Source organism: Neolamprologus brichardi, chromosome 11 (assembly GCF_056152115.1).
Source record: "Neolamprologus brichardi isolate AB-2024 chromosome 11, ASM5615211v1, whole genome shotgun sequence".
Taxonomy (NCBI): domain Eukaryota; kingdom Metazoa; phylum Chordata; class Actinopteri; order Cichliformes; family Cichlidae; genus Neolamprologus; species Neolamprologus brichardi.
In genome coordinates, this window is record NC_142114.1 from 28,146,882 (window position 1) to 28,171,070 (window position 24,189).

At 39.3% G+C, this 24,189-nt stretch overlaps 2 protein-coding genes across 3 annotated transcripts; both read right to left on the reverse strand.

Annotated features, from left to right (window-relative positions):
• Window positions 1-6,396: 6,396 nt before the first annotated feature.
• LOC148100697 (uncharacterized) lies at window positions 6,397-7,402 on the reverse strand. Of its 2 annotated transcripts, XM_087847842.1 has the most exons (4): window positions 7,358-7,402; window positions 7,036-7,128; window positions 6,564-6,918; window positions 6,397-6,515 (listed from the first exon to the last, which is right to left on the reverse strand). In XM_087847842.1, the coding sequence occupies exons 1-4, from the start codon at window positions 7,400-7,402 to the stop codon at window positions 6,397-6,399; spliced, it is 612 nt and encodes a 203-aa protein (XP_087703968.1). The 2 variants fall into 2 exon arrangements, with proteins under 2 accessions (XP_087703968.1, XP_087703967.1); XM_087847841.1 differs by having other exon boundaries at window positions 6,397-6,918.
• Window positions 7,403-14,703: 7,301 nt separating this feature from the next.
• On the reverse strand, window positions 14,704-24,003 carry pbx2 (pre-B-cell leukemia homeobox 2). The gene is made up of 8 exons (XM_087848478.1): window positions 23,684-24,003; window positions 22,958-23,031; window positions 21,308-21,552; window positions 17,833-18,023; window positions 17,063-17,198; window positions 16,660-16,801; window positions 16,327-16,421; window positions 14,704-15,472 (listed from the first exon to the last, which is right to left on the reverse strand). The coding sequence occupies exons 1-8, from the start codon at window positions 23,926-23,928 to the stop codon at window positions 15,392-15,394; spliced, it is 1,209 nt and encodes a 402-aa protein (XP_087704604.1). The 5' UTR covers window positions 23,929-24,003; the 3' UTR covers window positions 14,704-15,391.
• Between the last annotated feature and the right edge of the window lie 186 nt (window positions 24,004-24,189).

The window sequence follows — 24,189 nt, forward strand, 5'->3', positions numbered from 1 at the left end:
AGTCTACACACACAGTTTCCCAAAAATCTAAAGAAAACGAGACAAATTACATTGAAGAAACAGGTGATAACTATAAGTGGTCCTCCTATTGGCCCTATCTCAATGGCGACTTTGGTAGAATAATCAAAATCTTCTGCCGTCAAAGGGAATAAAATTCGAAGAATTCGTCTGATTTTTGAAAGGCCATGTACCGTCATGTTAAGAAAAGTTGTGACGGTTGCTTTAGTGAAGTTAATTATGGGCTTTGTGATACGAACAGCAGCTCTGGGTATGCAAAGAAGAGCTTTTGGAACTATGGATAGACGAGATCCTTCTGAACCTCTGTGAAGTTGCTCACAGGATTCATCACATGGTGTATCCACATGTGTAGAACAAGTATTGTTGAGTAAATTATCTCTGCTGATGACAGACGTGTGCTGTTCAGCTGTGTTCTGCTGATTTTCACTCAGGCACTCCGAGCCTGTCTCAGTATTAGGTGGACAAGACTCTGCCTGAGGTTGTGCCAGAGCAGATCTCACGAGCTGTCGAGCCGTTTTAAAAGCCCAAGGAATCACATGATGAGTCAAAAGCAAGAGAGGCATGCTTGCTATAAAGGTAGTTCAGTGGAGATTACAGAAACTGTCCTTTACGATCCTTCGTTTAGTTTTATAATCCTGCAAAACAGAAGTTTGTCCGACGTATTGTCGAGGTGCTGCGTGTAAGCGGGATAACTTGTATTTAAGGGAAACAGATCAAAGCAACTGACAGTTAAAAAAAAAGATCAAAGGAACAGCCATGACGTCAAGGTGATGTCATAGTATTTAGCTTCTGTGTTACGGTAACATTCCTGCTACCATGGCAACAGTCTTCAGGGTTTTTTTGTCTTTACATTGAAGCTGCTTATTTCTCAGTTAGTGCTTCAGTTGATGCACAAAACTATGGGTGCTGTCTTTAAAAATCACTGTATCATATATAGAAAATCACATATATTAATGTACAGATTGTATCATGCGGCGTAGTCATAAAGGATTATCGCATGTTAATATTTCGCTACAGCAATATTATACGCCAAATGTTGAAAGCTTCTATCAGCATCATGGACACATCAGGACTTTTGACTCAGAGTGGACGTTTTGTCACCAAAACTAGAGGAATTTATTATTTGACGAAGTTGGTGTTTTAAAGGTCCGAGTCTCGTGCATGAGACGTGCATAAAATATACTTTTTACGCGCAACCTGGCACATTACTGGGATTCCAGGACTCCAGTTTCAGCCACAAATGCATGCAGTCTGTGGGGAAATAAGAGTCACCGCTCTTTTAAGCACATTTTGTACGTGATGTATTAGTTCTAACAGATATATTAAAGCGAGGATCGAGCCTTCTAGAAAAAGCTGAACATTTAGCTGCGTGATGACGATTTTCCCCTGCTTTAGATAGACTGGGGTGTTTCTTCAGTATACGCAGCCTGTTGGAGATTAATTTATTGATTGACAATAAAAAATATAAAAGAAAGAGGCAGGATTTCTGAGTTTTCATTTGAAGCTCCCACTATATCAGAAGTTTATTTTGGTCAATACTGCAGTAGCAGACCAGTTGCTGTACAATTCCAATGTGAAACAAAGTTTTTAGATTTTTTTTAAAGCTGTATTACTTCGACAGCTTCGTTTGCAGCCTGTGCTGTGGGTTGTTCTGGTCTCAGAGCTGTGCCGTGAAGCCCAAAGTGTTGAAGAATGAGTGAAACTGACAACTAAATGTAAATTGTTAAAAAAAAAAAAAATAGTGATAACTGAATTTGTTTGGCTTGTTGGTGTGAGCATCGCTTATTTTTGTTTTTATTTTCAAACAGCAATTTTTTTGATCGCAGTCTATTGGTAAGTATACTACCTACTGCAGTTGTCTGTCTCTTAATGCATTTTCAGGCTGAGTCCAACATGACGCAGAGATCAGGTCTCTGTGTGAGTTAAACCATCTGTTGCAGGACTCCTTGTTGACTCTGGTGTATGTTTGGGCTGGTTTACAAGCTGCATTTATGGTCCTGGTGATAGATAAACCTGTACTTCTGAGCATTCATTAGACTGATGATCCAAAATTAGAGGTGCTTTACAAACATAACAGGTAGCAACATTGCCTGCTTACTATAAAAAGATCAACGTGTTTTACAATCTGCAATAAACACCCCCAATCCTTATGTTGGTTTTGAATTTTTGAGAGAATGATATCACATTAACAACACGTGAAGCAAGTATATTAATCACATGACCACCGAGCTTATTTCCCACTATGTGAAAGAATGGTTGTTTAGTTTTTTGACAGTTCAATGTAAGTAAAAAGGAAATATCATCAAATAAATATGAAATATAATTATAAAAACAACAAACAGGTCAAAGAGTTACTCAATTTGCATTTAACTCAGGATCACAATAACCAAAGGCAGCTTAAATAGTGCAGTCAGTAGACCACAGGTAGCTAACCTGCAGGCTAACACCAGTAAATAAAATCAAGTTAGCAAACATCAGGACAATAAGACACAACTTTGTGTTTTTATGAGCATCAAATAATATAATGTCATTTTTGGGATCCGTCAGGGGCGATAAATTACAACAGACAGGACTAATTACACATTTCAGATTTTTGTTTTGTTTGTTTGGTGACAGGATAAATACTGATCACAACACAACTTATAGGTTTGTTTCCACTTTCACCACTGCTGGTCACTGATATGGGATATGATAGGTATGTGTAATCAATGCATTTGAGTCATTCTATACTCCAGCATCATCTTTACCGGTTACGAGGGGATTTCACCAAGAATCTGAAGATGAATACAGACTGAAAGGCGCCGCTGTGGGAGCCCATCATTAATCCTCCGGCGCGTGCAGCTGCTGCGATAAATGGAGCTGCACGCGCCTGTGAAAGGTGTTATCAGCTCGTGTGAGGGTTATTTACATGTGTGACCAACATCCGCCCAAACAGCGTGAGATCAGACAAATGACTGTAAATCCACGCAGGTGATCATAATGGAAGGAGAAATGAGATGTGTCCTCAGGCGACAGGTTCTCGGTTCAGCGCTGCTGGGAAGAAAATGTTCATGGAGCCCCGCAAAACGCGAAATACAAAAACTCATTCAAGGATAAAAGCTTTAAGTAGTAGTCTGACTTTTTTCTTTTTATTCACAACTCTTCAATTAATAATCATTCCCTCGGTACAGAATATTGGCAGCCGTTTTCCTCAGCTTTGAAAGACGGAAAAAACGTGGTCAGAAGTCTGTGTATCAATCCAGCTGTGGATGCATAATTTTTAGGAGCCCTGCTCATGGGAAACTGATTTCCACCTCTTCTTCCAGATACTCTTAATTACGACGTATCAATTTTAACAGGTAATAAATAAAGTGTGACATTATTCCGCCCGATTCCCACGAGAAAGTTAGGTGAGGTGATCACGTGCAACAGAAGAGCTGAGTGTGAGCTTACGCATTTTCTGATCTTATATAACTTGCAAGGAATTCAATTTTAATTCAAGATTTCAGTCTGGATTTTTGAGAAATTATATTAGATTGTTAGAATAGAATAGAATAGAATAGAATTCAACTTTATTGTCATTGCACATGTCACAGGTACAGGGCAACAAAATGCAGTCTGCATCCATCCAGAAGTGCTTTAGCCATGATATATATATTAGCAATAATATAGATATGTGAGTATATTACAGAAATGGGTCTATTATGGTATGTTATAACGTATGTTATGAATATGCTATAACTATAAGTATGTACAGGCTATGAACAGGATATAAATATAAAAAAACTATACAGAAATACAAAGTTTTTTGAGAGAAATCTACGATACAAGTAAAATAAATCTTTTTACGCGTCACTGTTCAAATTGTTGAGTCACACGAACAAAACGAAAGATTTGTTTTTAAAAAAACAAAAGCAAAAAAGAACTTTCGGCTCGCGTGAGAACCTCCAGCATGTGCTGTGCGTGGGAACCCGGGAGCCACCTCTCCTCCAAGGACACAATGAAGCATCAGTTTTAACAGGTAATAAAACAACGACTGAGCCTTCTGCTCCACATTCCCACGAGTAAAAAACGTCTCCCACTATGACACGTACCCAACTTCTGTCTGCATGACATTTTTTATTATAATAATAATTATAATAATCAATACTTTTCTATTAAGATCAGTCACCTGACCAACTCAGAAATGCACAACAACCCATCCATCGATTTTCATCCACATAATTCATACTAATTTTCTTTTCGAGTTATATGCTGTCTGCGAAGTTCTGCACTTTTTATTTATTTATTTATTTTTTTAACATTCAGTCCCCGTAACTTCTTAAATACATGAGATAAAACTTTATCAAGTGTACTTTATCAAACAAGTACACTGGAAAAAAAGAGCATGTTGGGTTTACCTAATTCAATAGTGGACCTTGGCTGCACACACTTGTTTTGCTTTGGCAGAAACTTAATCAACACAACTTATTCTGTTTTAAAACTGAAATCGAACCAGTTTAGTTCCTATTCCCGAGTCAGACCATATGAATCTTTTAAATCCTTGTAAATTGAGCACACCTAAGGGTTGGATCACATAAGGTCTCAGGCCACCAGCAGTTGAAGACACTGCACCAAACTCCAGGGTCACAGTAATTGTACTGATTGAGTGAAGCAACTTGAGAGCTTGAAAGTCTCTAATGACGTTCTCATTTCAAAATTGTGTCGTAAAGAGCCGCTTCCCTCGTGTTTTCCTACAAAAAATGGCACAGAGATCTGTCTCATTGAGCTCAGTCATTGGACAGTATCTAATATAGTGTGTTAGTACAAAGATTCTTTTGGCGAATGAGCAAATACACGTCATGTGTAGACAGTGTGCGACTATGTTGGTTTGTTTTTGGTTATCTCACTGAAAAAAGACTAAAAGAACAAGCTCAGTCAGACAAATTTTTCACCAGAAAACTGTGGCAAATAAAGGATAAGCTTCCTCTGTGCCTGAAACTCAAAGGGTTACGTGAGGTGTTAAGACGCGTTTTGCTTCCTGGGACATGACACCAGACACGCGTAGAAAACAAATGGCCTCTAAGCAGCTGAGGGTGGTGCTGGTGATGGGGTAGACGCTAATCACTAGAGAAACAAACGCGGACGAGAGCCATAAACTGTCAGATGTTCGGCTCCATCCTGTCATATACACTGATAAGCTATCGTGACCGATTGTTCAAATAAGGAATAAAGACAAAGATGCGATGCTCCTCTAGTTGGGAGAAGAATGTGAACTAATCCAGTGGTATTAGCTCAAAGAGGTCCAGTCTAACGTCAGTGTAATTACAGGTAGAGGTTAATAATAGGAGAAATTATTGTAGAGAAAAATGTAAACTTACTAAACAACAACAAAAGAATAGAAATGATGAATATGAGGGGGAAATATGCTGGAATAATTTTAATTTTGTTAAGTCTCGGTTTTCTTAAGTCTTCCTAGTTATATAAACATTTTATCTGATATCTGTACCTGAGCTGAGGTGACGCGAAAATGTCCCCGTTGTGGGATCAATAAAGTCTTATCTTATCTTATTTTTCAGTGAATACAGAAGGTGGGTGAGGTCTTTGAAGTGAGAGATGCTGCAGAGCTTCATGCCCAGATTTCACACCTGGAGGATGTAACTCTGCAGGAGGTCGAGCTCCACACCTCTGATCCGGACTAAAGGGAGCTGTCAGAGCAACCGCAGACTAGAGTCCTCCGGATTTCTTAAAATAATCACAGCACGTGTTGTTATAGTTATAGTTTTTTTAGTCTTTTTATTTTAAAGAGTACAGCTCACCATAGGGAGACATCCAGAATAAATTATTGTGCAAAAAAGACAAGATTTAACGTCAGATTGAATACATGTGATGTTGTACACAGAGACACAGATGTCGCTCTTGCCAGCAGAGAGGTGAATATGAGGAGCTGCGTGGGTCTCCCAGCCTCAAACCCTGGGCTTCCACACCTGGAAATGTGATGGATGGACACTCAGTCACAGCAGTTCATAAAAGAGAATAGAAGCTCTTGAGTTTCGTGAAACTCACCTCTTCACTCGCTCTTCAGCGCAGCAATCCCAGTCGGACTGCTAGGCTGATCCAGCTCACCTGTGTCCCGCGGTAGAGTCCCTGTGTAAGCAGATTAAACGGATGCCCCACTGACAGAGCTCATTGAAAAGTATTTAAAGCAGTGAGTTAACCTATCACACATACAGCGCAGGTAGAAAACATACATTTAGATACATTATTTACAGGATCTGAGGTTATGCGTCTTTATAAGACTACAACACCTATCCTTATCAGTTACAACAAATAGATACCAACAATCCTTATTAAATATTTTTGAGTGTTTATGTTAAATAGTTTATAGTCATTGATAGCTCTGAAGCCACTGCCTGGTGATCAGGGCCAAGGTCTCCACAAAGTGTGGCTGGACGGGGAGCTCTGGGCTGAGCTCTGTTTGGTCGCTCCTCTCTCCGCTCTGATCTCGGACTCTCTTTGTTTCTGAGGCTGTTTGGGGACTCTGGGAAACCTTTGTTGGAGTGGGAGTGGGTAAGGTCGGATCAAACGTTTCTCCCCTGAGGCACGTGCCGGGAGTCTGAGCTTGGACTTCTGCCTCAGCACCCGCAGAATAAACTTTGCGTGCGGCAAAAAGTTTCTGCTTTGCAGACCTTCGGGCTGTGAGTGTGAACGGGCCAAACGAGCGGCAAAAGCTGCATCCAGCGCCGATCCGAGCTCCGACCCTTTCCTCTCGGGGCCCAGAAACCCCGCAGCTGTCTGCAGGCAAGTGGAGAAACCGTCCTGGAAGGAGCGTTTCTGGTCCCCACGTCCACCTGTAGTCTCGTCTCCTTTGGCAGTGTTCTGGAGGAAGAGGACTGTGTGCTCCAGTATCTCAGCTTTCTCCACTCGGTGCTGAGTGGACCCCTGCATGAGAGCAGCAAGTTAACTGATCTTTACGTTACATAAAAAAGAAAACATTAATAAACAAACAGTACTGAAATTCATGAACCATATTCAAAGAGAACTAAAAGCTTCTCTTACTTCTTGTGGCTCCTGCAGCAACATGGTCCTCAGACACTCCAAACTGCGGTTCATTCTGTCCCTTCGACGTTTCTCCACCTGAGATTTTATTAACTATCGCAAAAGGAAAAGAAAAGTCTAAAAGTGTTTTTTGTTTTAATTTCTGTGTTACAAGTGACACAAAGTTGATCAGACTTTACCCGAGAAACAAACTAAATCGCAGCTGCGTCTAAATTCCAATTTTATTGAAACAAACGACTAAATCCTCATTAGAATCTTTGTCGAAGTGGCTGCATTTGCCCATGGGAATTAAAAAAATCAAAGTAGTTTTTCTCTTTTTTACCTTTTTATTGTTTGTTGCTTCCTCGGCTTCCTGTAGCAGCTTCATGGTTGCAGATGCTCTAACACCTTCTTTCTCAGGCTGACACCGATCAGGTAATGAGGCTCTTGTTCCTTTCGACTTCTTTTTACTGACTCCCTGTAGCTAAAAGACTCCTCCTCCTCCAAACCCCTCCTCCTGGTATCTCAACCTCGTCGTTCCTTAAAACCCACCCAAGGTTTAATTAATTTAAATCTCCCATCACAGTCTCATATTGCAAATTCACCAAACACGGAGATCTTCCCCATTGCGCAGATATGTGCGCATATTTTACGCGTATGCATAAAAACTCACACGTAAAAATAACCAATAAAAATAATTTAAATAATAAGAACGACATTTGTAACTCATTTTTGTACACACTATAGGTGACAAACATTGAATGAAATGCTTCACAACAGCTCCTTTACCCCGAGTGACAAAACCAGATTTTGAGTGTTGGAAACTGTATTTCCTATAACGCTAACACGGGAGTTTCTGGTCATGTGTCTGCGCTTTAATCCCATTATATTTCTGAATCTGATTTATTTAAAGAAACTTGACTTTTCATTGCAGTTGTTGTGCCAAAAAGTGATTGTCTGCCAAAAACTGATTTCCGGTATTTGCCAAAAAGCGATTGCTCATATTTAAAGTGCTATAGGGGAGACCGGGGATAGTTGTAACGTGGGTCAGTTGTAACACTTCCAATTTCTCCAATCAGGGCTAAGTTTCAAATGATGTGACTCATCCTGTGCATGCCCAACTCAGTTCTGCTATCACATGTGAAAAATCAGCACATTTTGTCAAACACAGACAATTTAACACGAAAAAAAGTAATTTGTATGCCAAAAAGTAAGTTTTTCTACTTTATTTCAATTTCTAATAGCATTATCTGCTTTGCATTTAAACTCATCAAACTTAAATGTTATTTGTATGTCTATGGGGATATATTCTGTGTAGGTCTTTAGTGCTAATGTTTTAGCCGTTGGCTGTAATGTTAGCTAGTTCATGGCTATAGGAGTCTGGGTCAGTTGTAACAGCAACAGTCTGGGTTAGTTGTAACAATAATGCAGATGTTACAACTTACCACACTATTACTTTAACTTATATTAAACAAGTTTGGGCAACGACATCAGCAGAGAGAGGTTCACTGGTCACCTTTGTATATGCGGTTAATGCCATTGGCAACACAATTCCTCCACTGTTTGTGTTCCCACACATACATTATGCAGACCACTGTGTCAGAGATGGACCAGTAGGAAGTACTGGTAGTGGAAATAAATCAGGATGGGTGCAAGAAACAGATTTCCTTATCTTTCTGAAGCACTTTGCAAACCACACCAAGGTAAGCCATGATAAAAAGTAATGGAATTGCGATGCTGGTGAACAACTACATTTTTTCAGCTTCATTGTTATGTTCAAAATTGGTGCAAAAGTTGTAGGTTATAATGCCCACTGAGCCAATGAGGCCAAACTCAAGGAAGACCAACCAAAATTAATGAAATATTCAGTTGCAGAAAATTCCATAATTTGTCTTTTTTGGGGGGTTGGAATATGTTCAAAAGCTAGATTTTTGCAGTCTGTCAAACACACACATAGCTACATAAATGGCTCTAAGTGCATTCATGTGTTGAATAAACAAAGATTACATGTTAATGTTTTGTTAGTACCCTTATTTCATTGTGTTACATTTCACCCCAGGATATGTTACAACTAACCCAGACTATGGGGTTAATTGTAACATTTCACTCTTTGTGTTTGAGACCATACCATGCAATGGGTAATTGTGCTGCAGAGAAAATAGCTGCACTATTTAATAGCAGAGACATGTAAATACTTTGCATTACATTTTAAATCCACTACCTTAAAAGAGCTCCAATTTACAGACAGAAATGTCAAAAATGTTACAACTATCCCTGGTCTCCCCTAAGTAAGTTGTTGGGCTACAATATGTTAAACATATGTAAAATGCATCCCTTATGGATGACATAAAGTCATCTTGAGCCACAAACAACATTCTTGTAACAAGATAGAAGACGCAATCAGTTTTTGGCAGCGACTTTTATATAACCTTTATTTATGCAGTAAAAAAAAATCTCATTAACATTAAAAATGTATTTTGTAAGAGTAAGTTGCTCAATAGGACAGCAGAAATGGCATCAAATATTACAATAGTTCAGTAAAAATATTTTCAGTGGGGATAAAGGAGCGGATTGGTTATGCTATTGGTAAGTACAAGTTGTAAAGATACTTAAAAAACAGATCATTTTTTAATTCTATATATAACCCCTTTGTAAACCCTGTTCACTGAAGTCTATTTACGAACATACGTAAAGATATTACACATAAAAAAATACACAGAAACACTAGAAATCAGTTTTTGGCAGACAATCACTTTTTGGCACAACACCGTCTCTGTACCCGTTGAGCTGGTTACGCAACGAAATTCTAAACAAGGTAAAAAGGTAAGGTAAAATTTTATTTGTATAGCACCTTTCAAGACAAAAATCACAAAATGCTTCACAGAAAAGCTAAAACATAAAAACAAAAATTAGGACAATAGTCCTGTTAATCCTGAGATTGTCTAAACTGGACTAAATGTTTCTTATTCCGGTCAAATATCGCATCAATTTCAAAATACTCTTGTACACATTTAAGGCTATTCATCATCTCTCTCCTCCATATCTCTCTGACCTGGTTAAGATCACCGCCCCATCTCGTTGTCTCAGATCTTCTTCTTCCCTTTCACTCTCCGTCCCTTCCCCCGTCTTGCAACCATGGGGAGCCGGGCTTTCAGCTGCTCTGCTCCACGACTCTGGAATTCCCGACCTCCTGATTTAAGAAACATCTCTTCCTTCTCTCTCTTTAAGTCCAAACTCAAAACCCACTTGTACAAAATAGCTTATCCCACATAACCTCTCCACTCTCCTATTTTATTTGTTTATGTCTTATGCTTTTATGATTCTGTAAACTTCTTGCTTTTATGTTGCTTTTATTCTACTGTGTACAGCGACCTTGAGTGTTTTGAAAGGCGCTTTCAAATAAAATGTATTATTATTATTATTATTTTATGATTAAAACAGTTCACGAGAAGGCACTGACGTGTGTAAAACGAATAATATGATATTCGCTATTCGCAGTAGATTGGGGGTTGATTGTTGTTAAACTGCATTTTATCCCACGTTTACTTAAACGCTCAATCGTGCGCCATCGTTGCTTCCCATTAAAAGTTCGGGGAAAATATTAAATTGTTTTGGTGGAGATTTCGGAAAACCACTTGCATGTGCTTTTATAATTCTGATACATATTATCTTATTCAAACTTGTTCCTTAGAGCGAATACCGACACCTCCTTATTCACACTTCACACTTTTGCATTTGTTAGTCACCCCGCAGGGGGAGCGTGCAAGAAGCCTACATTTTTTGCATTGACACCTCCGTGTCACAATGGACCACGCGTGCCATTTGGGCCGCTGTCTCGTGCTGACGCGCCGTTTAACCCCGCAGTTGTTCGACCTTTACTCGCGCAAATCCTTTGATCTTGGAAAGTGACCGTGGGAAAGCAGGGAACACACCCCACGTGACACCCTTTTAATTTAACGTGTGAGGCAGTGATTCCCAGGCTGGAGAACATGGAGCCCCAGAGGTCCCACATACGGATTCATTATCATTCTTTAATTACATTAGACCACAATGTAGGTGCGAAATTTTAATTATGATTCCGGATTGAACTCCACACCCCACGTGATGGCACACAGTCTCAGATTCGTTTCTTGATTACTTAGACAGTTCAAAGGAAGAGTTTTTTTTTTACTGTAAAAAATATAATTTAATGTTTCCTGTTTTCACTCAAAACACTCAAAATTGAAGCTAGGTTTGCTCAGCACATTTGGATACAAAAATGGCTCTTAATCAGTGACTGCAACGTTAACGCTTCAGTTCATCTAACCTCTGTGTACTGCTGATATGTAATTCTGACTTTGTTGCACAAAGGACTGAGCAAAGATGGGAAGCAACTAAGTGTAATTCAAGGTCAACACCCACTTCATTATCAGGCTGTTGCTTCCATGATGGTGAGAACTTCCTACATGTGAATAGACAAAGACTGTATCCGCACAAAGGGTATAAAGGAGCTGTTATAATTTTACCTTTTGGTCTGTCCATGTGGTATTGATTCCTTTTAATAAGTTTTATTATTTTTCTTTCAATAAATTCAAAATGAGAAAGCTTTATATACAGTAAAACATATTTTAAAAGCACTTCAAACTTGGACAATAAGCAAAGATATTACCCTGGATGAGGCAGTGAACACATGGCCTGTAGGGCTCAGTAGTAAAAAGGACCCTCTCTATATAACTATCCAATGGCATTCTTGATAGTAACATGACTCTTCTATTCACATCATTATGCTGAAGTGGAAAGGTTATAAGAACTACATGTTTAAGTCATGTTCTATCTTGAGACTCAAAGTCCAACTTTGAGTATAGCATATATTTATGCAGTACGGCATATAGCTTACAAATTGAATTTTAGCTGCAGATTCAATTATTTTCCACTCCACTGATTAAGTTGTGTTTTAATGGCGGGAGACATGCTGGGGAACATATTACATGTGTTCTTGCTGTCTGTATATTGTGGTGGTAATATTTTGTAACTTGTTGATATCAACTATGCAACCATTTCTTTTTTGAAAAGTATCCTGCAGAGTTGTTTTCATTTATGTTTGACCAAAGCAAAACAACAACAACAGCAACAAAAAACAAGTATTCCCCGAGGACTTGGGAATTAAGCAGTGTTGTCAGTGACTTTGCTGAGCACAAGGCCTTAAAATGAACAGGTGAGTGGTTTGTTTTTGTAAAGGACTGAAACTTTTTTACTCATGTATATGTTGAAAATATGGACTCGTACTGTAATATGTGCGTGCGATGTATCTAGAAGCTGGTCCACTGGAAATAACCGATGATGATGATCATGAGTAGGCTATGCTTGTTTGGTAAGATGCCTAGGGTTAGGGTTAGGGGTTAGGAGGTTGCATGCAATCCTTAGCCTATTGTTTAGTTTTGCAACATTACTTCTGGTTAGAAGTCTAACTGCTTTTCAGAAATTAATAATCTAATGTTGGTGATTGTCAGCAATATTGATAAGTTTCCTTTTAAAGCTATGAGCAACATTCTCTGCTTTTGTACTGGAGTAATTATAGTCAAACAAAAAAAAAAAAAAAAACCCACAGGTCCTCAACTTTTACAATGGTAAAATATCAGAACTACCAATAATTATACTACCATATATACACACAAGTTATATATATATATATATATATATATATATATATATATATATATGGTAGTATAATTATTGGTAGTTCTGATATTTTACAATGGTAAAATATCAGAACTACCAATAATTATACTACCATATATACACAAGTATATATATACAGTGGGGCAAAAAAGTATTTAGTCAGCCACCGATTGTGCAAGTTCCCCCACTTAAAATGATGACAGAGGTCAGTAATTTGCACCAGAGGTACACTTCAACTGTGAGAGACAGAATGTGAAAAAAAAATCCATGAATTCACATGGTAGGATTTGTAAAGAATTTATTCGTAAATCAGGGTGGAAAATAAGTATTTGGTCAATAACAAAAATACAACTCAATACTTTGTAACATAACCTTTGTTGGCAATAACAGAGGTCAAACGTTTACTATAGGTCTTTACCAGGTTTGCACACACAGTAGCTGGTATTTTGGCCCATTCCTCCATGCAGATCTTCTCAAGAGCAGTGATGTTTTGGGGCTGTCGCCGAGCAACACGGACTTTCAACTCCCGCCACAGATTTTCTATGGGGTTGAGGTCTGGAGACTGGCTAGGCCACTCCAGGACTTTCAAATGCTTCTTACGGAGCCACTCCTTTGTTGCCCGGGCGGTGTGTTTTGGATCATTGTCATGTTGGAAGACCCAGCCTCGTTTCATCTTCAAAGTTCTCACTGATGGAAGGAGGTTTTGGCTCAAAATCTCACGATACTTGGCCCCATTCATTCTGTCCTTAACACGGATCAGTCGTCCTGTCCCCCTGGCAGAAAAACAGCCCCATAGCATGATGTTTCCACCCCCATGCTTCACAGTAGGTATGGTGTTCTTGGGATGCAACTCAGTATTCTTCTTCCTCCAAACACGACGAGTTGAGTTTATACCAAAAAGTTCTACTTTGGTTTCATCTGACCACATGACATTCTCCCAATCCTCTGCTGTATCATCCATGTGCTCTCTGGCAAACTTCAGACGGGCCTGGACATGCACTGGCTTCAGCAGCGGAACACGTCTGGCACTGCGGGATTTGATTCCCTGCCGTTGTAGTGTGTTACTGATGGTGACCTTTGTTACTTTGGTCCCAGCTCTCTGCAGGTCATTCACCAGGTCCCCCCGTGTGGTTCTGGGATCTTTGCTCACCGTTCTCATGATCATTTTGACCCCACGGGATGAGATCTTGCGTGGAGCCCCAGATCGAGGGAGATTATCAGTGGTCTTGTATGTCTTCCATTTTCTGATGATTGCTCCCACAGTTGATTTTTTCACACCAAGCTGCTTGCCTATTGTAGATTCACTCTTCCCAGTCTGGTGCAGGTCTACAATTCTTTTCCTGGTGTCCTTCGAAAGCTCTTTGGTCTTGGCCATGGCGGAGTTTGGAGTCTGACTGGTTGAGGCTGTGGACAGGTGTCTTTTATACAGATGATGAGGTCAAACAGGTGCCATTCATACAGGTAACGAGTGGGGGACAGAAAAGCTTCTTACAGAAGACGTTACAGGTCTGTGAGAGCCAGGGATTTTCCTTGTTTGAGGTGACCAAATACTTATTTTCCACCCTGATTTACGAATAAATTCTTTACAAATCCTACCATGTGAATTCATGGATTTTTTTTTCACATTCTGTCTCTCACAGTTGAAGTGTACCTCTGGTGCAAATTACTGACCTCTGTCATCATTTTAAGTGGGGGAACTTGCACAATCGGTGGCTGACTAAATACTTTTTTGCCCCACTGTATATATATACACACGTGTATATATACGGAGCGCATATATATATATACGTATATATACGGCGCATATATATACGGCATATATATACTTATACATACGGCATATATATATGGTATATATACACACACACACACACACACACACATATATATATATATATATATATATACAGTATGAGTGCTGCTAATTAATCAGTTACTGTTTGTGTCTTGAATAAAGTAGCCCATTATACTGTCCCCTAGTCTTTTAGTTTATTCATTATGACCCCATGAATGTGACCAATCTCCAGCTGCTTGTGAATACAGAGAGTCTTTATTGTAAAAGAGGTAGAGAGAGGATACAGGTGTTTCACTGTACAGAAAAAAAGACAGCACTGTTGATACACTCATTCAAACCATTAATATGGACTCAGGCATACCTCATTCACTTTACATGGACACATAAGCCCAGTAGAAAACAAAACAAAACAGAGAAACAAACACACGGAGTCTTTGGATTTTTCTCTATTGCCCTCTCATTCACTAAATACCATCTCTCTTTATGAACTGTTAAAAGAAAATAGCTGTAGCACTAATATTGAAAGTAATAATATTAATAATAATGATATAGTGTGCTAAAACAATCATGATACAGTCGCATTTCCCCCCCCTCCCAACCACAAACAGATCTCAGTAACATGTCAAAAGTAGTGGAAAATAAACCCTACAACCCCAATGAGAAAACCACGCCAGCATGCACACGACACACACACACGTTCACTCTATCATCTGTGCACTCAGCTAATCAGACAAACATAATAATGACCAACGCTGAGCGCTAAGAAAAGAAGAAAAAAAGACAACTTACATTTAAAATAACCAAACCAAACAAACAATATACAAAAACAACTGCAGCCAAGTGGGAAGTGCGATATCATTCTTTCGGTCTTTTTCCATCATCAATCTTTCCGTCGCTGTCGTTCTGTGTCAGTGGGTGGGGCCATCAGTCAGAGTTTTCTGACTGGTCGCTATGAGGCGAGGTGCCAGATGGGGGCGAGTTTCGACCCTGCCAGTTTCCGTTAGCCTAAGAAATCAAAAGAGAGAGAGAAAAAAATAATGTTCAGGGTTATTCTGTCAATGCTGAGTGGCATCAGCTGGATATAATGTTGGCCGCATATGAATTTACAAAGGCTGACAAATTTAAAGAGTAAAGAAGAGACAGGAGAAACACCCCTCAACCATATTTTAAGTGTTGTTGGATAGTTTGTCCACCAGAGGGTGCTACTCCCCTTATGGCAACACTTATTTTAAATGCCACAAATACAACAAGTTGATCCTAGCAGATTCAGGCAGAACTTAAACAAGTAATACATAACTTGCAGTAACAATAATTTATTTATTTACTTTTTGCATTGGCTCAGCTGCAAGGAAAACAACATTTTGAGCTTTGGCTACACAGAAAGACATGCTGTTAGATGAAAACTTTGTTGGTTTGATTATCATTGGATCTGCTGATAATACGAATTTGCACAACTAGTCATCTGAATTCTAGTCGGAGCGAGACATTCTCTCACTCTCTCGTGGACAACACAGTTCTGCATTGCTTTGATGTCAGCGTAAACTAACATATAAACACACATCCAGAGCGCTCTGCCTGTGCAGCCACATTCTGCACAGGCAGAACCTGTGGACCTGATGCTGCTGGCACTTCTAACAGCAGCCTCAGTCAGCAAATTAACATGACACTGTCTTTGATGTTCTACAAAACACTAAGTGTTAAAACATGATTTGATTATCCAAAGATGTTTCATTTGTTACTGTTTTCTGAGTGTTTTTTCTTTCTTTTAGACCGGGCAACTAAACTGATATTACTTCTCTACTAAGTTCCTAATTAGAAAGAAAAAAAATACAAGTTAATATTTAAACGTATGTAAATACCTGCACTCCCATTTGGTAGGCAGACTGTTCACCGTTCACAGGTGGAACCCCGAGGAACAGGTCAGCTGATCCGGACAGAGAGAAGGACCCCGACCCTGAAGAATGACAAACCTTGATAGTCATTTGTGACAGACATCTTTTTATAACTTACCATAAAGAAATCCAAGGCGTTTTTACTGTTACCTGACATTTAATAAACAAGTCGTTAATCATCAGGCATGTCGGCATGACTCATGTAGGCGTGGAGAATCGGGGGCCAGAGAAGGGTTTAACAACTGAGTTATCGCCTAAAGGCAAGTAGGCATTTACTGTTCATGTCATTTTCTTAGTTACCTGTGGAATTGGGAGTGTGTGGGGAATCATCGCCCTGTCTAGCTCCCAAGGCTGTTTTCATGGCGTAGAGATTGGCTTCTTCTTGGAACTTGCCAATGTTTTTCTTGTAGCGGATTCTCTTGTTGCCAAACCAGTTGGAGACCTTCCAAAAATACAAGGTAATCATTAAAATGACCACATTTTGAAGAAGCATTCTTAAACCTCCAGTAGCCATTTCAAACAGCTTAATACAAATTGTAAGCATTTGAGGTCACCTAAGCAGAAATCAGTCACTACTTTTTTTTTTTTTTAAATTTAAATCTTTAAAATCCTGCCTGTAACAGTTGGAGAGTAAATGAATGCTATATGAATCCATGGACACCCACAACTTTTCCTTTCTCCTGGTTTCTTGAAGCATGCTCACCTGAGAGACGGTGATACCACACTGTTTGGCAAGTTCCTCTTTGGCTTCTTCACTGGGATATGGGTTAGACAAGTGGGAGTAAAAATACTCATTGAGGACCTCTGTAGCCTGTTTGCTGAAGTTGCGCCTCTTGCGTCTGAAAAAGGGTTTGAACACAGTGAACAAGGGTTTTCCTGGCTCAAAAAGCATGTTTGGGGGCGACGACATTAGTTTCTGAAATCATACCGATCCATGAGGAGAAAAACTGCTTGAAACAGATCACTTAAAGCAGTCTGAAACTGGAGCTGGTAACTTGCAGGGATTACTTTCACAAACACTAACCCCATTAATTGAAATTTGGTCACATTTAATGTAAGCATCTATCAGTGCAACATTCTATATCAGCGGTCACCAACCTTTTTTGCGCCACGGACCGGTTTATGCCCGACAATATTTTCACGGACCGGCCTTTAAGGTGTCGCGGATAAATACAACAAAATAAAACTAGTACTGGTACCGACAAAAAGAAAATTTATTCATAACACACGTGAAAAGACCCAGGAAAACCGAGTAAACAATAAAAACGATAACAAAATAACGCTGAAAACCGATAAAAAACCCTGAAAACTATACATTTCACACCTGAGCCTCTACTCTCGCGGCCCGGTACCAAACGACTCACGGACCGGTACCGGTCCGAAGCCCGGGGGTTGGGGACCGCTGTTCTATATGACCTAATAAACCCTAACAGGTCACCTTAAAAAAGAAAAAAGAAAAACTACAATGCTCACCTGGCATCTAGAAAGCGGGACCTCAGTATCATGACCGCCTCACAGGTGCTCTGCTTCAGCTGGGTCTGGATCGAACTGAATTTGCGGTGGATGATAGCCACCATCCGCTCAATCTCCCGTGGAGTCACAGGCCGTGTGCGCGACTGCTCCCTAAGCAGGTTCATCACATGGGTGGTGAACTCGGTGCACGCCTGGTGAAAGGTGGTGCAAGACGAAACACAATGAAGGAGAGAAGTGAAGCTGCTATACATGTGTTATTTTATAAAACGTCATTACTTCTGTTAATTATGATCTTTTCTAGCTGGAAAGGCAATTCCATGTTGAAAATAAAAACAGTTTAATTGATAATAAGGATCATTGGTACGACAATTGTTCTTATTGGTAAGCACGCACACTTAGTGGTCTCTTTATTAGGTCACTCTGTGCACTGCAACAAATTGTCGTGAACATGTGGTTATTACTAAAGGTGTTTTCTGGGATTACACTAATGATTCTGTTCTTCTAATGACAAGGGATGAATATTAGAAATACCTCTGAATACTTACTGTAAACTTCTTGCTGATATAATTAATATTAATATATTATATTACATACAATATGCTAATATACAATGCATTAAATATAGTAATAGTTTAAGTCTTCATAACAGAAGACTTTAAATAATTAAATTAATATCCACCTCTATTAATCCAATGTTTCTCACTTTCTGGCTATAACAAAAAGCATATATTGCACTGGTCTACAAACACACGCTTCCAAAAGCAACATAGTGAAACCTTACTCATTTTGAGTTGCTGAAACTGATGCCTAAAATAATTGGTGGACTCTGGTTTTCATGATATGCTGCAAAGTCAAATATAAGACCACAAACTGAAACCATATATTACTAAAATATATTATGACCATGAAGTGTTGACAAAACCAAATGGCTCAAAGCTGGTGGTGATTTTCAGATATCCACTTTTCTTAAACTATTCATCTGATTTCAAACTGGACTTGAAAAAATGGAATGTATCAAGTACGAAATGTCAAATTTGAATTTGATGTTACCCTGGGCGTTTTTTTTAAAGCATATTAAAATATCAAAAAGGTAAGAGTTTAATTTCTTTCATAATATGTTCCTAAGAGGACTGTGACTAAAATGTATATAATCTCCACATTTCATCTATTAGGGTCCTACACAGCTAAATACCTTGATATTTAACTTTGACACTTCACTGTGAAGTGATGAAACCAACATATCTACATTTCATAATATTCTGGGTAACTGATGAAACTGACATTTCTCCATAGTAATTCATCGTGACCAAGTCTGGCATAGTGGGCTCTAAATAAATTCAGTGTTTTCTTTTCAACTAAAGTAATAACTTCCCTATCCTTTCTAACATAATGTTTGATATTAACACTCCTCTATTTTTAAATGGTTACATAATGAAGAAAGCTATTATCATAAGATAACACCATAAACATAACAAGATATAAGTTTATAAAACTTGACAAATGTGAAAACTTGTAAACTTGAAAAACAAAAAATTATTTTGCAAACAACAGCCATTAAAAACTTCTGAAAAACTGCTGACCAGTGTTATCAACCACACCTGTCTTTTTTTAAACTAGAGTGCAAACCCTGATACTCCTAAACCTACTCTGCATTTTGTGTCCTATCAGTAGGGCTGGGCGATATGGCCTAAAATCCATATTGGGATATAATTTGAAGCACGTGCGGTAACGATATATATCGCGATATAGTCTTTTCTTCTGTATAACGTATTTTCCACACTATAAGGCACACTTAAAATCCTTTAATTTTCTCAAAAATCGAGTGCGCCTTATGTATGAATTCTGGTTGTGCTTACTGACCTCAAACTGATTTTGGCGTGCAGAAATCTGTTAAAAATGTTTGATGGATTGTCAGAGCATTACGGCTGCCGTAGTGAGGAGCTTCGCGGAGTAATCTGGGTCCAAAACTCCGTCCGCTTCAGGTCCCAAAGTCAAACGAACGCTGAGAGTTAAAAATGGTCTAAATTCTTTCATCTTTAATAAAATCATCAGCGTTGCTGCTTTACCAGGTGTAACAATTAAGTTTAACATGCAGGCATCCATGAAAACAGAATTTATTAAATTTAACGGAGTTAGAAGTTAGCAGGAAGTTAGCTTGCTAGTTTCCACCTAAACATGACATACCATGTTCTGACTGAGAGATTTTTGAAACTAATTAAAACGTACAGCTCTGCTACCACTTCCAACATAAATGAAGACAGAAAACTAAACACCAGTGGTGTTTGCAGGGTTACTGAAGTTGGACTACCTGGTATATAATGTTGTGCTACGTGATTGCTAGCGACACAGCTATGTTAGCATAACATTAGCACAGTGAAGCTGGAGGATGAACGCTAACTTTTTTTTCCACTCGATAAAAGTTAACGTGAGGGATTCTGGTGGTCAGGGACAAATGCAATCGCATAGCAGGATGCTGTACACGGGCCAAACTTCAGTCAGGAGAACAACTGAGATTATTCATCCACAATACGAGGTTAGTTATTAATATACTGCAACAACATGGGAATAGAGCAGCTGCGAGAGAATTCAACATTAATGAATCAATGTTACGGAAGTGGAGGAAGCGCAGTTTTTGGCTTTCCCCATATTTCAAAAGTGCTTCATCTCTTTGCTATGACTGTCGGCATAATTTGCAGATGATAATGGTTTTAGCCGCTGCAATGCTTTGGCCAAATTTATATCGTTTCTATCATATATCGTTTATATCGCCCACCCCTACCTGGCAGTTCTACTACAAATGTCAGTGGAAAGTCCTGCAACTAGCTGCTGATGGGCGCAAGTTTGGAAATACAGTTTTTATGACGAGGTGATGTCTGGGATCTCATACTTGGTCTCCTTGAATATGCCGCTCTCTTTGTTCTTAGATGTTGTAAAAAAAATCCGCCCTTGAAAATGTGACAGAGTACACTTTGCATAGTTTTTGGTTTTCTTCTTAAAACTCTAAAACATTAAAATCTTCATTTAACTATAAACTAATATTGATTGCTGGAGGGTGGTATCGGTTGCCTTGGAGTAGTTTTTCGACTACATGACCACAGTCAGATAGACATCCCTGACTGATATCAGCATATCCTTAATCTTAAGTATGGGGCAAAGGTTTGTGTTTCGGGAACTTAATTGTATGTTGCATTTAAGAGGATTTTACAGCAGATCTAATTTTCTCTTTGATACTAGCTCACAAGTAGGGCTTCAGTGGAGCTTGTTGGTCTAATAAGCCTAAAATGCCTCTCAACATAAAGATTTACTGAGTCATACCTGACGCAAATGGAAAGGAATGAATCCGCCCTGAAGCAAAGTTATGTGCTGTGAACTCTTGATCTAGCATGCCAGTGTACAACATTGCTTCCAGGTACCTCTAGTACAAGCAAGCACGTACAGGCAATGTCAGTGCTAAGCTGCTGTTGCGACACAATACCTGCTCATACTTCTCCAGCTCAGTGTGGTAGATACTGCGAATCTGGCTCAACTTGCTTTTGTAGTCGGAGTGCTCGAGAGAGCTGTCAGGTGACATCCCCCCAGAGCTGGTGGCAGCAGAAACAGCAGCAGCAGCCCCGCCACCCTTCTCTGGCCCCGCTACGCCCTCCGCCAGCAGCATGTTGTCCAGTCGCACCAGCTGAGGATCTTGAGGCTCCTCCTCCTGGGCGTTCCTCATTGAAAGGCCTGTCAATGAGACAAAAGTATCTTAGCTTTGAAGGTAAAAGACTCGCAACCCTCTTAAACCAAAGCCTTTACAAATAATGAACCATAAAAACCATAAAATAATGATGGAACCATGTTTGGAAATAGATAAGTAGTTTTTTGTGTGCTCTGTATTGTTTTGTGCATCACTCTCATAACATTTTCACTTCAGACTGTACCTTGGTGCAACCTAGTTATTTTAAGTGTTCACCATACCTGTACAGGTTCCTTTACCCTATGACAGATATTGTAAAATATTTTGCAACTCTAGATCTGTCACTCATGGTTCAAAGATTATAGTTTAATGACTGGAAGGGGACAATTACAATAAAGTCAAAGCCTTTAAACTATATCACCAGTTTATCACCAGAGGTCATAAATAACCTAATTTGTTCATTTGAAAGGTAAAAATTTACAAGAAGAATTTAGAAGAATCTAGCTTTTGCTGGTTTTAAAGTGCAACTATAGGTGAAATCTAAATGAAAGATTACTCATCGCCCTTCTGTTATATAAATGAATGCAGTGAGTTGACCCTATGCTTCGATGTAGAATATGAAGTTAAAATGCATATAAAATGCGATAAAATCAGCTTTATTTATCCCAAGAAAAAGTTGGAAAATTCCTGTGTTATCATGGCCAAAACATTAGACACAACATATAACACAACAGCTTAAATAAAATAAAAACAAGACAAAATAGCTCAATAAGTTAAGCATTACTCAAAAAGGCGCACAGCTAAGTAGAAAATATTTTTAAAAATAAAATAAAGAAAAATCTCCCAATGCATAAAAATCACATCTATGTGTGTGTTTAGTGTGCAAGAGCTTACCACCTCTGTACACTGACTTTTTATTTATTTGCATTGCACTTCTTCTTGTTGTATACCATCTTGCTCCTTTTCTTAATGCTTTTGAACTATTTTAACTACTTTTTCTCCATCATGAATACTAAATTTAATACAAAATTAGCTTATTATGAAGAAATCTATACAAAGTCAATACAGGTGATGTAGAATGAGAAAGAAACAATTTACTTTATCAGTCCTTGTGGCAGCTTAAAGATAATATAGTCCTGACAGCAACCTGATATGACTATAATATATTGCACTGTAGCAATTGTACCTTATGTTTGTCCAGCTGTTGTCATTTGAGTCCACTTATACTCCAATAAGCATTTATTAAGAGGGCTGTCAGATTATTTTGCTTTTGACTCTGAAAGTATAAAAACTATGTCTGTGTGTTTACTTGGCCATTCAGATTGTTTATGACTTTATTGGCTCCTGATGACAGAATGTCAACACAGTCTAATAACGCTCCCAAACAAAATTAAAGCCATGGCTGTTGACAGAGAGCACAAGAAAACTCCTGCAAATAGAGCAGAAACCTACCAGTTTTTTCCTTGATCTCGCACAAAACGCTGAACAAAGCGGGTTTCATTCGGTGACAGTTGAGCGCATGTTTCCTGCACATAAAAAATAACAAACATGACCTGCCAGCCTATTTGTAAACAAAGGCATAGAATGACAGTACGCAAATCGACCAAAACAAAAACAGAAATCACAAAGTGACTACATTTAGCCGAGCTAATTTAGCAAACGTTAGCTCCTGGCTAGCTGATAGTTAAGGGGGTAACCTTTCACTGCTAGTATGTCTGCATATGACAGCCAACATGTTAGATAGTATATTTAGTTGTTTACTATGTAATTAAATTATAACCCGTGTTGTAGCGCAGTGTTAACATTTATATCGGCGCGGTCCTTAGCTACCTATTTTAGCATTAGCTTGTTAGCCTTGGTTAGCGTAGCATGCTAACAATAGCTACATATTAAACAGCCGCGGCTGAAAGAAATGCGTGTTCCTAACTTACAGCACAGAAACAGTAAACACTGGCGTGTGAGCTTGAATCTGCACAGGTTACACCAAAAGCAACTTTATGTCATTAGTCCAGCTAATTAGCTAGCTTCTAGCTGAATAATTTAAACAATAGAGTGAAGTTCAGGAAACTTTGTCACTGCGAGACGGAGTCGACAAAGCAGCACAACAAAATACCGCTGCAGCGTCAATACCACTAAATAACAATATTTAAAAAGAAAGAAAACATAGCTGTGACTCACTTTGCTTGTGCCTCGTCCAAACTTTGGTCGGTGATAGTCATTATCTGCTGCAGTATGTCCCCAATATCTCTGCGGGTTTCATGTCCGTTCTCTGTACCCTCGAGGCCCGACTCCGCTCCGTCGGGCCGATGCTGGGAGGGTTGGTGAACTGAGTTGAGCGCGTGCATCCCGGGGTGGCCACTCACGCCGAGTCCCCGGCCGTTGGATGGCCCATTGCCCGTCAGAGGCTGCTGCTGCTGCAACATCTTCGGCGACGCACAGTGGCGACGACTGCTGCCCGACTGTGCTCACAGACACAACACAGACCAGAGGCATCGCACAGAGCTGGGTCCCCTAGCGACTGACAGGAAACGGTGCAAAATGTGCATGCACAGTGCAGCGCGTGACAGACAGAGCGTCGCTGTGGGTACAGTGGAGTAGCACTATTGGTTTAAAGGTAACCACTACAGCAAAACATCTGCACTCCCTGCATTTTCACAAAGCAGAAGTGCGCGGGGGTGGTTGCA